The sequence below is a fragment of the Vipera ursinii genome, assembly GCF_947247035.1.
Source record: "Vipera ursinii genome assembly, chromosome: 4".
Taxonomy (NCBI): domain Eukaryota; kingdom Metazoa; phylum Chordata; class Lepidosauria; order Squamata; family Viperidae; genus Vipera; species Vipera ursinii.
Genome location: NC_139514.1, coordinates 14,810,494 through 14,827,159, shown reverse-complemented (window position 1 = coordinate 14,827,159; position 16,666 = coordinate 14,810,494). Strand labels below are relative to the sequence as shown.

Here is a 16,666-nt window from a genome sequence, read left to right as displayed (position 1 = left end):
TTACTGTTTTAATGTTTTAAAATTATTATTTTTTTAATTTTAATTGTAATGTATGCTTTGAATTCTGAGCCATCCAATCATTTGCTGAGATGGGCGGCTGTAGAAATTAAAATCAAATCAAATAAAAAAAAAATCCTTGGGATTTTTCCAATTCATGCAAGAGAGGAATAATTTGAACAAGTTGTTTAGCTTTAATGGAGGCTGCTTCTTGTTCCCCTTCCCCTCATGGAAGAAAGTGTAAGTTTAGGAAACTATGAAAGTGCAATTCTTAAAAACCAGTGTCATTCTGTACCTACTCTATGCATAACTTTTAGAGTCATCACTTATGCTATGTTGCAGAAGATGATGCTCTATTTAGCTATATGCTGTATTTCAGCCATCATCAGTTGGAGTAACTTCAAATTATGTGGCTCACAGAATTCTCAGAGAACCTTTGCTAAGAATTCTGGGAGTTGAAGTTCACATGTTTGGAGAGCATCCAACTTTTGAAAGCCTGCTTAAACAGAAGTCCTGTCCAATTTGTGTTTGTTTTAAATATAAAGATCCCTAAGAAAAGAAATTGCCACTCCATAGTTAATTAAATCACCTAAGTTCTAATTTGTATAATTGATTCAAAACTGTTGCATTAAACATATTTGATTCTGACAGTTTAATTTAATAAACAATATTGAGAGTATGGCCAAAACCCCACTGAATAAAAAAAAATTGACTGCAAGGCTCTTGACATGACATGCTGATTCAATTCAGCAATTCAGTTTGGCCCTTTAATGGTGGGACTCAATCAAATCACCTTCTAATTGAATTTTGAATCAAAGCTTTACAGAGCCTTAACATTTAATAATTAACCACCTGGCAAGCTGAGCAAACATCCTATTCAGAGAGTCACAGTTCTTTCACAGTATGCAAAGATATATCATCTTTATCATGATCATCATCACCAAAGAGATAAGTGACTTAATTTGGCTCCTGGGTGCCATTTTGCACTTTTGCCCAATGGCTTAAAGATTTTCTCACTACTAAATTCTGATTCTGCAGTTAGCCTATTTTGAGTAACCTTAAAAGATTGTATAGCAATTTTATATGAACCTTGCAGTGAAAATATCACTGCAGTATGGCAAAAAATTTTGTTAGATTCTTCCTTTTCTTCCTTGTTCAATTCCTATTAAAATGTTCAATGTTTACCTAGTAATTAGAATTTTGCTTTTTTATTTTTTCAGCAGCAATTTCTTGGAAGGTCCATTAAAAAAAATAACTCCTGGCATACAGTATGTGTAATTATTGCCTGACATTTCAAAATGTGATTCCAGGATATATATCACACAGGTTACAACGTTCTTGCTAGTAGGCAGCATAATTTCAAGGTAAATCAAAAGACTTCCTTGATAAGCATTATACTCCTACTACCATTTACAAGACCTACCTAGGATCTATGTAGATGTAACATTTCCTCCTACAGCAAACTGTGGGTTGGGGAAAAGAGGAGACAAATTCTAGTCTAAACATTTGACTGACTATGCAACCAACCAATAATGTCTAGGGAACAGTGGATAATTGAATGTTTGAGGCCACAAATTGGCCTCCAACTTTGTTACCATGATAATGATACATCACTGGAAGGATTTTATCTGTTCTTTGAGAGTTTTGAGAGAGAGGGATAAGGTAGGAAAGGGAATGTGAGGCCCCCAAGAACCAACTCATTTCCATCTACACTCTTACAACTCTCCCCAAACAGCCAAAATGACAACATCCAATTTTGATTGTGTGATCTGGAAGTGTTGAAATATCAACATGTGGCTCATAGGCTGTGGACTGTAGTTTAGGCACAAAATCTGCTTATTTCTTTTGCATTGTATCCCATTGATATCTTTGGAAGCCTTCATTTTCATATATTCATAGGACTAGTGTCATGACAGCACCTGATTTCAGCCATGGGATTGTTAAAAGTTTTCTGAGTGTTGAAAAAAAAGCTAGCTATTAAACAGTAATTCAAAAGCCACTCTATGAAAGTAGCCAGGCTTCTACCAGAAACGAATAAAGAAAAGCAAGCAAGCAAACAGGAAAGAAAGAAAGAAAGAAAGAAAGAAAGAAAGAAAGAAAGAAAGAAAGAAAGAAAGAAAGAAAAGAAAGAAAGAAAGAAAGAAAGAAAGAAAGAAAGAAAGAAAGAAGAAAGAAAGAGAGAAAGAGAGAAAGAAAGAGAGAAAAAGAAAGAAAGAAAGGAAAGGAAAAAGAAAGGAAAAAGAAAGGGAGAGAGAGTGAGAAAGAAAGAGAAAGAAAGAGAAAAAGAAAGAAAGAAAAAGAAAAAGAAAGAAAGGAAAAAGGGAGAGAGAGGGAGAAAGAAACAAAAAGAGAGAGAAAGAAAGAAAAAAGAAAGAAAAAGAAAGAAAGAAAGAAAGAAAGAAAGAAAGAAAGAAAGAAAGAAGGGAAAGGGGGAGAGACAAAAAAGTAAGTAAATAAGGAAGGAAGAAAGGAAAGGAAGGAAGGAAGGAAGGAAGGAAGGAAGGAAGGAAGGAAAAAAATTCACGACTCCTTAGCTGTCAAATCTCTTTTATGTTTGCCAGCTGGAAATCTCGAAAACATAGAAGAGGTTGCAAGATTTTAATAAAATGATATTATATGTGTCAGAATACAAACTGGAATGTATTTGCACTCTGTGAATGCATGTATTTAATATAATTTTATAAATATAATTTATAATTTTACTGTCTTCTTTACAAACTACTTATAGCATTCACAGAAAGCATTCCTACTGAATTAGTTATATAAATAAATCCCATTGAAATTAATACGCCTGAACTTGGCTTAAATAAAGGTCTATTTTACATCACTAGAACATCTAACAAGTAATTTTTTACCGTATAAGGAACAATAAACAACAATTTTTTGGGGGGGGAGAAACCAGCATTAAAACCAAACAGAGCCAATCTCAAGTAATCTAAATAATTGGGAGGTTAAATTAATGGTTCTTTTTACATTCACAGTGTGACGGTCTGAAAGGAAAAAAAAACTAAGGAAAGGAAAAGAAAGCAAAAATGTTCTTATTAACTTAAAAGGGAATGCCATCAATGTTTTAATCCTAGATAAAAAAACACAACTTAAAAGGTGGAAGAGATCCGAGTAACCTTGAAAATGCCATTGGTCCTTCATTTAAGACAGTTAAATCATCTCCTTGCTTTGGGGTCATTAAATTAATCCTTAATTCACATCTTTCAAAAATGATCCCTTTGAATTGCTTTTCTGACTTGCTTTTCCCCCCCTAATTTTTTCTTGTTCTCTTTTATCTCTAAGTCTAGGAGTCCAGGAGTCACTCTTTTAATTTCTCATAGTGTCCAACATGCATGATGTACTATTGCTGGAAATTAAAGTGGCAGTTTCTTCTATGAACCTGGGACAATCTCTAGTGGCTACCAATCCTTATCCATCAAATGATGAAAAATGGTGAACAAACTCCCATCAGGTTGTATGTGTGATGCAGTGTACATAAGGGGTGGAGTTTGCATTGTGATACTATGATGTATTGCCCTCTCGTCCCTCTCCTTGGCTCCTGTGCTATTGTCATGGCCCCATCAGATCCCAATTCAGAGGAGGAAAAGCAGTTGGAACCAGGACCATCCGCCGGGGATAGCAGATCTCCTCTGGAATGGAGTCCATGGGCTAAGGACAATGCTGTCTCAGGCCCCCCCACCATTGGGGGAAGTGGTTGACTGGATGGGGAGTTGCCTGCCCTCACAAACACAGGGGGGAGGATCAGCCGTAGACAGGCAGTGGTGATAAGAGCCAACAGATACCCTCTGATGAGGATCAGCTGCCTTCCCCACTCAATTCGAGGGCATGGCCGGTGGAATGGAAGGAAGCTCAAAGGAGGTCTGTCAGGCTGCTAATGAGGAGGCAGCCCCACCCTACCTCACAAGGAATGCCTGGCTTAAGCTAATTTAATCAGAGGCCAGGGGAGGGTACAATTGTTTTGCTTCAGCATGCACTTCCCCAGTCTTGGAAAAATTCTGCTTTGGATCATGTGGCCTCTCAACCTTACCTTGTGGATTTGGAAACTTGTTTATGACTTAAGGCCTTGCCTCGTGGACTTTGCACCTTGTTTTTGGAGTAAGGACTTCTTGCCTTATAAATTGACTCTGGTGAATATTAACTTTAATTTTGGGACTGTGTTGCACTGACTGTGAGTGGCTGCCTTCAGGAATATTTGGGGTGGTATTTTACTGGGCCCTTGTGGGACCATTTATTATAGGATAGCAGAGCAATAAAAGACTTTATTGAAGCCTGTATCTGCCTAGTCAACCTGGGTCATAACAGCTATTGTTTAACTCCATCTGGAGCCGGGGTTAATAAAATCAATTACTACTTTTTATTATGCCACATTATTTAGTAAATTGAGTTACTAAGACACAATTATTGCTATTACTAACAGATAGTGGCCAAGAATAAGGCACTACAGGTAGCCCTTGACTTATAGCCATTTATTTAGTGCCCATTCAAGTCACAACAGTACCAAAAGTAATGACTTATCGCCATTTTCACACATGACTGTTGCAGCCTCCTCATGGTTATGTGATCAAAATTTGGACATTTGGCAGATATTTATGATGGTTGCAATGTCCAGGGAGCAGGTGATAATCTTTTGCAACCTCTGACAAGCAGAGTCAACAGGAGAGCCATATTTACTAAATAATTATAGCAGGAAAGGTCATAAATGGGGCAAAACTCACTTAACAACTGCCATAGCATCAGAAATTTTGGGTTCCGTTGTAGTTATAACTTGAGAACTACTTCTAGTTGTCTGAGCATATTACTGGACTCTTCAGTATTTTAAATATCCCAGGCCCATTATTAAATATGTGGAACTGAGTATGGTCCATAGGGATCTGAAGTACAGATTAAGGCAGGGGTCCCCAACCCCCAGTCCATGGACCAATACCGGTCCGTGGCATACCAGAAACCAGTCTGCACAAACAAGCAAAGCCCCATCCGTGGGATGGAGGCAGCACACAAAACCACGCACCCTCCGATCTGTGGAAAAACCTCTCTCCACGTAACTGGTCCCTGGTGCCCAAAAGATTGGGGACCTCTGGATTAAGGTCTCAACAAAATGGAAATAAAAATATATTTAAAATGGGAACATTGCAAACATCAGGTAATCTCAATTTCTTGTAGGGGTTTTTTTTGTTGTTGTTGTATACAATAAATTAAGACCTGAAGGGAGATTTTAACTGACATTGAATACATGCTCTTCTGTGTACCTACACTGACAAGCTTTACTATGGGGAAATTTCAGTGTTGACCTACAATGTCAAGCTTGCCCTGAAAAGAAGTCAACATGAAAGAAATAATTTAATCAAAAAGGTTTGTTACCTCCCAGGCTATTACTAATTCATGCCGTCTTCCACTTCTGCCACTTACATTAGCAGGAGCCGTCTTAGGAACTGTGGACAGAAAGAATAATTAGAAAAAGAAAACCAATCAGAACATAAAACAATAGGGCTGGAAGGGACCTTGGGGGTCTTCTAGTCCAACCTCCTGCTCAAGAAGGAGACCAAAATAATTGCTTTTTTTTTACAATTTTTTACAATTGTTTATTGCAAAAAAATCCACCACCACCTCTCCACCTACCTCCCCCATAGCAATTTATTCTATTCCTGGAGTGATTCAAATGTCAGGACATTTCACAAAACTTCTCCATTTCCTTAAGAAAGGTCTTTCTGTGACTTTTCATAGGAGTAACATTAGGTTGCATTCACAAGCAAATAGCACTATGATTTAATGCAGTGGCCCCCAACCTTTCCTATACCCCACACCCCTAGAACGCTTCTGATATATTCTCGCACCCCTTACAAAAGTTTGAAATAACGGCAATGAATTATATTTTCCTAGGCTCCAAGATCACTGCAGATGGGGACTGTAGCCAAGAAATTAAAAGACTCTTGCTCCTCGGAAGGAAAGCCATGGCAAATCTAGACAGCACACTAAAAAGCAGAGACATCACCCTGTCAACAAAAGTGCGTATAGTCAAGTCTATGGTCTTCCCAGTTGCAATGTATGGCTGTGAAAGTTGGACCATAAGAAAGGCTGAGCGCCAAAGAATTGAAGCCTTTGAACTATGGTGCTGGAGAAGACTGCGAGTCCCTTGGATTGCAAGGCATTCAAACCGGTCAGTCCTAGAGGAGATCAACCCTGACTGCTCTTTAGAAGGCCAGATCCTGAAGCTAAAACTCAAATACTTTGGCCACCTAATGAGAAGGAAGGACTCACTGGAGAAGAGCCTAATGCTGGGAAAGATCGAGGGCAATAGAAGAAGGGGACGACAGAGAATGAGGTGGCTGGATGGAGTCACTGAAGCAGTAGGCGTGAGCTTAGATTGACTCCAGAAGATGGTAGAGGACAGGAAGGCCTGGAGGAATGTTGTCCATAGGGTCGCGATGGGTCGGACACAACTTCGCAGCTAACAACAACAACAACAACTATAATTTTGAAAACCCAAGTTTTCGCACCCCCTGGAATATCATCTCGCACCCCCAGGGGGTGCGAGCCCCACTGGTTGGGAACCCCTGCCTTAATGGGATAGACTGATTCATACAATGAGGGCTGCATTTCCATTACACTTTGGACTTCCAAATGTTTATTTTGATATCTTCAAACAGTGATAAATAGGTATCCAGGAGAAGGGCCTAACGGGAAACGGAGATACTAAAACCATAACAATTGCAACAATTCTGACAGAGGAAAGAAGAAAACTTTTACAGACTTAAAAAAAATTTTTTTTACACACACTATATTTCTATGACCTATTTTATACTTATTTCACTCGCTCACTGTGGAAGCTATGTGTCTATTCGTTGAAGATGCTTCTGACATGAATAAAGAAACAGAAGACACCAATGTGGCTACCCTCCTGTTCCCCACTCCCCCTCTCAAAAAAGCCTAGTAAATATCTGAAACAAACAAACAAAAAAAGAATGCATACAAGACATGAGAAGAAGGATAGATCACAAAGGAAGATTTCAAATATAAAAGTTAACCTCCTGGACTTTAAGCAAATGAAGTCTCACAATGAACTGCGGCTACTAAAGAATTATAAGAAAAGGTTTGGGGTACGTATCAAATAAACAAAGAAAATGACTTAAATAATAGCTGCTTAATGCTAATAGATGCTGCCTGATGGAGCTGTGTAACCTTTTTTTTTTTTTTGAAATCTTGTGAAATTTATGAAATAATACACAATAGGAGAAGAGTAAATATTATCCTTTTTTTTTCCAAAAAGCAGAAAAACATGGATACCTGGGAAGATTCTAAGGCTGATTAATCTGCAGACACTTTAAAACCAATGCAGGAAGTACCAGCAGGCAACATGTTATTTGTCAAGAGTGAATCTCTAGATGACTCAAAAGAAGAGGACTTGCTAATTAATATCCAAAATGAAAGAAATAACATTTAAAATGATCTTGATAGATTGGAGAAATGGTCTGAAAATAACAGAGTGAAATGTAAGACTGAACAAGTGCAAAACTCTTCACATAGGAAACAAAAGCCAATGCCCTGGCTTTTGTAAGATTCGGGGTACTCAGCTTGCTAATGTTATTTGTGCAAAATTTCCCAGTAAAGTAGTGATTGCAAACTGAATAGGAGCCAGTAATGTGATTAGGTTGGGTAAAAAAAACAAAACAAAAAAACAACAACAACAACACATGCGTTTAGACCACCTATTAAAATATATCTGGTATCTATTGTTAGGTCAGTCTACATTTAGTCAATCAGCATAAAGACAGCTTTTTGGCCTCCTGATATCTGAGGATCTCTGCAGGGTGCTTTAAGGCAGAATGGCATCAACTTCTGGGAAAGCTATTGACTTGTTAAGGAGAGAGCCGGATGTAAAGGAGAATACATATAAGCTAGATCAGGTGTCCCCAACGCCCAGTCCATGGGCTGGTACCGGGCCATGGAATGCCAGTAACCGGGCCGCGCAAACAAGCAAAGCCCCATCCGCGGGATGCAAGCAGCACACAAAACCACGCCCCCTCCAGTCCATGGAAAATCCTCTCTCCACATAACTGGTTCCTGGTGCCCAAAAGGTTGGGGACCTCTGAGCTAGATTTTAGGAGGGAAAACAGTTAATTCTACTACTTAGGTACAGGTAGTCCTTTACTTATAACAGTTCATTTAGTAACTGTTCCAAGTTACAACCACACTGAATAAAGTGGCTTATGACCGTTTTTCACACTAAATGACCATAGCAGCATCCCCATAGTCATGTGATTTACATTTGGATGCTTCACAGCTGACTCACATTTATGATGGCTGCAGTGTCCTGGAGTCATGTGATCCCCTTTTGTGACCTTCTGAAAATCAAAGTCAATTGTGATGGCCAGGTTCACTTAGCAACCATGTTATTAATTTAACAACTGCAGCGATTCACTTAACAACTGTGGCAAGAAAGGTTACAAGATGAGACAAAACTCAGTTTACAACTGAATGGAAGGTTTGGGCTCAATTGTGGTTTTAAGACAAGGACTATCTATAAACCCAGTGTAACCACCAGGAACGAACCCCTGAAGATTTAGACACAATTGCCAATGTTCAATAGCAATCACAAAACTAAGCCACGTAGACATCGAGGTTGAGAGAGAAGGAAACATCAGGATGCAAGATTGAAAAATCAAGATTGTTGTGTTATATTTTCATTATTATTGTTTGTATTGGACATCTACTGGACATGTGTCTGTGGGGAGGAAGGAGCAGATGTGACTGGTGGAAGGTCATTATGATATCTTCCCCAAATTTATATTTCAGGCACTATACCTGCAGCGAAGGATATATATTATTTTCCCCTACTATGTAGGATGAACGAGAAAACTCTCTCAAACAGCTGTGGCTATTGCTCTTGATGCATCCACGATATCTTCAGGATATTGTGTTTTGTGTGCCTTAGAATCCATCTTGACTTCTGGAAGCTGCATTTTTCAGAAGTGCTTTGCCATTGCCTTCTTCTTCCTAAGGCTGAGAGGGACTTGGAGGCCCAAGGTCACCCAGCTGGCTCTCATACCTAAGGCAGGACCAGACCTCTCGGCCTCTTGAGCAACTTCTAAGTCATCTCCTTTAATCACTTCATCAAACTGGCTCCAGTAGAGATATTAAATACAGCAGGCCTTTGTGATGCATTAGAATTTGAAATATTGCTTTCCTCCCCTCTCTCTGTCTTCATCTCCAGCTACATGCAACTTTAATAACTTGACAGCATTAATCTTATCCCATATTGTGACATGTAAAACATTGTCTCAGAAGATACGTATCCCTGATGCTATTTTGCTAGGGGCACCCTTGTGGCTTTGGTCAAGTCACTTTGGCCTCCCTCACCTTTCCCCTGCTGTCCTTTAGTCTGACTCTTGGCAATTGGATAGCTTGGAGGTATTTTTGTCCTTAATTGTCAATGTGGTTTTCATCGTGTCTGAGATTAGACAAGTTCCTGAAGTAAGAGGTGAGGCTAACTGAGGGAGAAAGGACAGCACAACTAAACACCTTTGACACCGAAAAAGAGAATGAAAGTAGCAAGGGAAATGGAATGATGGTGAAGGAGGAAGCCAAAAGGCAACTGTGTTGTGAATTCACCCAGCATTCACAAAGAAACAAAATCCTTTTTGCATCCAATTTAAGGGATATTTCCAGTAGCATCAGGGATCAGCCATCTGTGTTCATAGAAGGAAAACTTAGGGGCATAGGAGACTGTGTTCAACAGAATAACAGAGTTGGAAGAACCTTGGAGGTCTTCTAGTTCAACCTACTGCTCAAGCAGGAAAGCCTATACCATTTCAGACAAATGGTTGTCCAGTCTCTTTCTTAAAACCCGGCAGTGATGGAGCATCACAATTTCTGAGGAAAGCCATTCCATTGATTAATTTCTCCTTATTTCTAGGTTGGCTCTCTCTTTGAGTTGATTGGCTTTCTTTTTCCATCCATTGCTTCTTGTCCTGCCTTCAGGTGCTTTGGAGAATAGGTTGACCCCCTCGTCTTCATGGCAGCCCCTCAAATAATTGGAACACTGTTGTCATGTCTGAACACTGCTATTATATTGATCCAATGCATTTGAATTGGTCTCTCTTGACACTGATTGGCAGCAGGTTTTCAAGGTTTGGGGTGGGCATCTTTCTCGACTTTCTCTGGTGAGGCCAAGATTCTCCTTGAAATTATCTGCACGAAAAACACGGGTCCTGCCCTTCACTCATTCATTCTCTGTGTATAAGCCAAACCATAATGTGTTTATTTTACTTTGAACTATGCCATTTGGTTTATAAACTAAGTCTTATGGCTTAATGTGTTTTGACATTCTAGTCAGTTACACTTTATTCAATAAACCAGACTTAAGCGAACTGTGGCTTAGTAATAATGTATGAGCAAAGCTATTGTTTATATAGAATGTTAAGTACTACATACTGTTAAAGCCTCATCCCTTTATAATGTAAGATCACAATTTAAAATTAAGTTTGCCAGGCATTTGAGAAACCTTTCTATTGTATGGCTGTAACTAGAATAAATAAGTGTATATTGTTCATACATTTTTCAAGGTTTTTCAAGACAAGCCTTAAGTTCAAATCCTCCTAGGAACATATTTCATACCCATCTCTATTGGAAATAGCTCTGAAAAATGTGTCAGCTCTCCTAAAACAATTGTTTCAGTGTATTTCACACATTTACAAAAAAAGGGAAAAGTTACTATGACTGTAATTTCATACACCAGATGCCTATTTGGGACTTTGTCTTCAAGTAAGGAGAAATTTTAGCACAGGTTATTTAAAATGCAACCTTTGGGTAGGCTTCTCTCCCCCCCCCCCCATGACTGCTGTAATACAGTGACAACCTGTGTTTCAAAGAACTCAGGGATCAACTGATAGCACTCTTGCTATTTGCCAGGCTCCCTGCCAATGTGACTTGAGTTCATTTAACTTTATATTAAATGCAATTGGATCGAATTAGTCACATTGAAAGCTGACATTAAATGGGATGCTGGCATGCAGCAAAGTAGAGTGAATAAATAGCTTTTATCTCCATTATTTACAATATGCCTTAGAAAATGAAAAGGAGAGAAGCTACAGATCTGTGATTTATCAGGAAGGCTGGCAAGTAGAATGTCCTCTGCAAAAAAGCAGAGATTTCTTTATTGCTTTGCTGCCATCAAGCAGTTGTCTTGTTTTTTTCCCCAGCCCACATATAGTAACTGTACTGAGCAAAAAGACCTTGAAACAGGCAAGGGGGTGGGGTGGGGGAATGAAGGAAGAACTCAGCAGTTGGTGTTTTAGTAAATGAACATTCCAGACAATTATTTTGTAAGAGCACCCCCAAAATAAGTTGTCCTAGCTACAGAAATAATTTCATGTAATACAATCCAATAATAATTGAAACTCTAGGATCTCAATTTTCAGATACTTTATCCTCATGCCCAATATACAGTAGTGGCCAAAATTGTGGAAACCTTTTGGGAAAAGTGTACATTTGAGGTTTGATGGCTAATAACACCACTTTTTTGGGGTGGAGTAGTACCATAAAATTATATATTAATGGAAAGATGATTTAATCAAGAATGTAATGCATTAACTTTTATGAAGGATTTGCTATTAGAATAGCAGTTATAAAGAAGAAAAGTGAAACGCGTAGAAAAAAAAGAGATGTACAAAAATTATCACTGTGTCTGTTAATACGTAGTTGGGTAACCTTTAGCATGAATTACGGCCTTACAATGTCTTCCCATGGAGTAAACCAAGTCCTTTAGTTCTGCAGCTGTTATAATGTGAAACCAAGATTGAATGATTGCTTCTATTCACTGGGTTTTATTGCTGGGTCGCTTTTGACTAACAAGTTTCTTTAGTCAGTTCCGTAGATTTTCAATTGGGTTAAGGTCTGGGCTATTCCCAGGCCATTCCAGCAGTGGAATATGATTATCTTGAAACCACTTTTTGCATACAGCAGCAACATGACATGGAGCTGAGTCCTGTTGAAATATAAATGCTTTATTGTCTTGGAAAAGATCATGTGTGGAAGGCTTCAGTTTGGGCTCAAGTATTTCATTAATGTATTTTTGGCCATTTATATTCCCATTAATCACACAAATTCTGCCCACACCTTTTGATGTCATACAACCCCAGATCATAACACTGACTGGGTGTTTCACGGTACATGTAATGCAATCAGGATGCAAATCTTCTCCGATTCTTCTCCTTATGTATTTTATGCCATCACTACAGGGAGATCTTGGTCTCATCACACCAAATAACACTGTCCCATTGTTCCTCTGTCCAGGTAACATGGGTTTCAGCCCAGTTTAGTCTTTTCAACCTTTGTTTGAGAGATAAAAATGGCTTTTTCATGGAATTCTAGATTTTAGGCCAAATTCCTGCAGTTTGCGCTGAACAGTCCTTGCACTCAACTTCACATTGCATTGCGCCGTTTCATCTTGTATACACCCAGATGTTTTTCTTCTGTCACATAGGCACAGTCTCTTAATTTTTCTATCATCACTTGCTGTTGTGCATCTTTTCCTGCCTTTACCAGTGTGGTTTTGTAGTGACTGAGTCTCCTTATACCTCTTCAAAAACTTAGAAATGCCACCTTTGGTTAAGTTTCCACCAATTTTTCTTTTAATTTCTCTAGCCTTGTTCACTTAATAGTACTATTTACATTGCTTTCTGGGCAACCAGTCAACTCTTTGCACCATTACTTTATTTTTAGTACATTTTACAAGTTCACTAAATGAAAGAACACAAAAAAACCCAACAAACTTGATAGCGATCACATAAGACACTGACAAATATCCTCCTCTCAGCTTCAATACATGACTTCAATAGCTGAATCCTACTGTGATCTGATTGGCTTGTTGCCAAAACAAGATGACACCTGATTGACTCTCTAAAACACTCATGCTCATTGGCTACAATCAGATTTTTTTTTATTCCTATTTATATCCCGCCCTTCTCCGAAGACTCAGGGCGGCTTACAATTTAAAGCATAAATCAATGTGCTTAGCAATAGCCTTCATTCTATGCATATGCCTGCTTATTAGGGCTATCGGGGACCCCCAAGCGGCATTTTTACAAAGTCAGCTTATTGCCCCCAACAATCTGGGTCCTCATTTTACCTAACTCGGAAGGATGGAAGGCTGAGTCAACCTTGAGCCTGGTGGGATGTGAACCTGCACTAATTGCAGGCAGCTGGTGTTACTTAAGGAGGCATTAGCCCACTGCTCCACCAAGATGAAGGAAAGCTACCTGATATCAACCTAAGTAAGTTGTGCTTCCTTTTTCTGGTTATTTGGCTACAACTTTTCATAGAATACAGATAATTGAACAAACTTTGTTGCATTACATTCTTGATTAAATTATCTTTCCATTGATATATATGTTTATGGTACTACTCCAAAAAAAGTGGTGTTATTAGCCATCAAACCTCAAATGTACACTTTTCCCAAAAGGTTCAAGGTGCTGGTTCTTACTTATAAAGCCCTACATGACTTAGGTCTGGGATATTTGCAGGACCGTCTGCTGCTAGGAACGACTTCCCATCGCCCTGTGCGCTCACACAGAGAGGGTCTCCTCAGGGTGCTGTCGGCCAGACAATATCGGCTGGCGACCCCCAGGTGGAGGGCCTTCTCTGTCGGGGCACCTGCCCTCTGGAATCAGCTCCCCCAAGAACTTTGGATGGCCCCAGATCTCCGGTCCTTTCGTCGCGACCTAAAGACATACCTTTTCCAACTGGCTGACCTGGACTGACGTTGGGGGTTTTAATTATGTTTTTAATTTTTACTAGTTTTTAGTGGGGCTTTGCAAATTTAATTTCTTTTAATATTTTTATTTATTGTTTTTATTGTTGTTTTTATTGTTGTTAGCTGCCCTGAGTCCTTTGGGAGATAGGGCGGCATATAAGTCCCATAATTAAATTAAGTTAAATTAAATTTCCACAATGTTGGCCACTACTGTACTTTTTATTCCCTTCATTTGGTGGCAGTCACCCACTATCCAAACTAGAAAACAGATGGGAGAAGACTTTGCACTTTTAGATTCGCAAGACTGATGACAGCCCTCTCAAGTAAACCAGAAAACGCCAGCTGGGCTAATTCTACTTGATTGTAAGGCCACATTAATAGAATCTTGCCAGTCTGAAAGTATAAAACTCCTGCCATCTTTTTTTACAATTAGTCTGGGTCTTCCCTAAATCTTGTTCTCTAACTGTTAAGCACTTGCTGGCTCCTCCCACTCTTATCTGATCATGCCCTGGGCAACAATTCTTCCCTTCCTTTCCCCAAGGTCATTCCCACATACTATTACACTACGAGGTTGACAAGTGTGATGTACAGTATACAGAAATTTTCTAGAAATTTATATTCTGAATGCCAGAGATTGGTTTTTGACACAGAGATATGTTGCTATCACTGAGCTATATAGCATGTCTTTTTTCCTCCCTATGAATTTGGAAGTGTGCAGTAGGTCCTAAAATAAGTGTTAGTTAACTCTTTCATAAATACGGTAGTCTGAAAAAAATGGAGAGATAAGAATTCAGTCCCAGTTCAAAAATGTTGTAGCTAGCTTATAGCAATATGACTTTTGCAGCCCTGCTTATTAATTAAAATCTGTGGAAAAATGGAAACTATTTCCGATCAGATTAAAAAAATGCTAATTTGAAACATTGCATTATTCATTGTTTTATTCTTTAGAAGATTCAATTCTGAGTCCACCCTTCTCTTTGCCCTCCTTAATTCTTGGACACACGCTGTTATTGATAAATGTCACCATCTTATTAGCTCAAGGAATCTGGTGTGCATGCATGATTAGCAGGGCAAACTGTGATCCTACTCAATTCTGAATGTTACTTCTCCATGAATAGATAATGTAATTGATGCCATGCCCCAAGGCCACAAATGGACAGCTGCTTCAATGGAATGCCTTCTGTGTTAAAATTCATGTACCGTATTCCCTGTTTTGCAATTGGTACACCAGCAAATATGAAGCACTAGGAGAATGACAAGTATAATAGAATAACAGAATTGAAAGGGACCTTGGAGGTCTTCTAGTCCAACCCCCTGCTGAGGCAGGAAGTCAGACAAGTGGCTGTCCAGTCTCTTCTTAAAAACTTCCAATGTTGGAGCATTCACAGCTTCTGGAGGCAGGTTGTTCCACTGATTAATTGTTCTAACTTTCAGGAAATTTCTCCTTAGTTCTAGGTTGCTTCTCTCTTTGATTAGTTTCTATCCGTTGCTTCTTGTCCTGCCTTCAGGTGATTTAGAGAATAGCTTGACTCCCTCTTCTTTGTGGCAGCCCCTGAGATATTGGAATATTGCTATCGTGTCACCCCCTAGTCCTTTTTTTCATTAAACTTACCCAATTCCAGGAACCATCCTCTATATGTTTTAGTATAAAACTGCCTGTGCTTAAAATAGTGACTCAGTTTGATAAAATGGTCATTGAATAGTCCCCTGGTTTTTAGGCTAGCATCATAAGCGTCACTGAACATAACAAAACAGCAACATCTAACAGTTTGCTTTTAATTAATAATTTTAAACATAGCTCTCCCTCACTTGATCTTTCTCTTTTTCTCTCTACATACATAACGCACCACCCCTTTTGTATAAGCATGATCTATGAACCAAAATTGTGAATATGTGAATCTGTGTTGCTTTAACTTATCCTATTCAAACTGGCTTCTAAGGACTTTTTTTTTTACTTAAAACATCTCCTAAAATTACCTCCCACTTAGTTAATAATTGAGAGCCAGTTTGTTGTAGTGGTTGGTCTAATAATTGAGCACCTACATGGTTAGTGTTTATGATGCTGGCCTAAAAACCAGGGAACTGTGAGTTCTAGTCCCTCCTTATCTATGAAAGCCAACTGGGTGGATTTGGACCAGTCATTCTGTCTCAGCCCAAACCACCTCATAGGGTTCATGTGGGAAACAGGAGGAGAAAGGAGTATTATGCATGCTTGCTACCTTCAGTTACTTAGAAAATAATAAAGACAGGATTTTAAAAAAATCTAATAAATAAATATAAATAAACAAACCAAGACTGTCAATCTTTTGTCCTCGATCTGTGAAGGGAACTCTTTGTTTGCCAATTAACGGAGAGATGCTGATTGAAAAGTGGATTTTATATTTCCAAAAATGGATAACCAATCATTGTTTAATTCTTTACTTATCCACATTGCTTTCTGGAAAGTCTTAAATGTAATTTTATCTATTTCTTTATTCAGTTTGTATAGCCGCTTATCTTACAACGAGTGACTTTGCCAATCTTACGGCATTCTTTCATCTTATAAGACCCTGTTGAAATAGATGCAGATTGCCCTCACATTCTACTGAAAGCTCTTAATTTTGGCAGTTTCTTCAAGCCATTTAAGTCAGATCATCCAGGTGAATTCATCCAAGTATTCCGTGTGTATGTGAGAGGTTTTTCCACGAATACCGTGAGAATGACAGATTTTGTTACAAAAGAGAAAAAAAACAAGTTTTGAAATGGCATGCAATTATGAATTCAGAACAACAATAAACAGTGAAAGTTAAAAAGGCATTCATTTACTGTGTTCCATTAAAAAACAACCCTCAAAAGATTGAGAATCCATCAATCTGGATACTTAAAAAGCTAGCATAAAAATGAAGCTGACCCTGAACATGAAGCAGTGGTTAACCA

General features: G+C 38.7%; 1 protein-coding gene across 1 annotated transcript in view; it reads right to left on the bottom strand.

Moving 5' to 3' along the window:
- The window catches only part of CNTN5 (contactin 5), a gene marked incomplete at both ends in the record, with an annotated part of 284,514 nt that overhangs the window by 34,484 nt on the left and 233,364 nt on the right, over nucleotides 1-16,666 (bottom strand). The window contains one exon of the mRNA XM_083362597.1: nucleotides 5,362-5,432. Coding sequence (XP_083218723.1) covers nucleotides 5,362-5,432 — 71 coding nt within the window. The remainder of the gene's footprint in view (nucleotides 1-5,361; nucleotides 5,433-16,666) is intronic.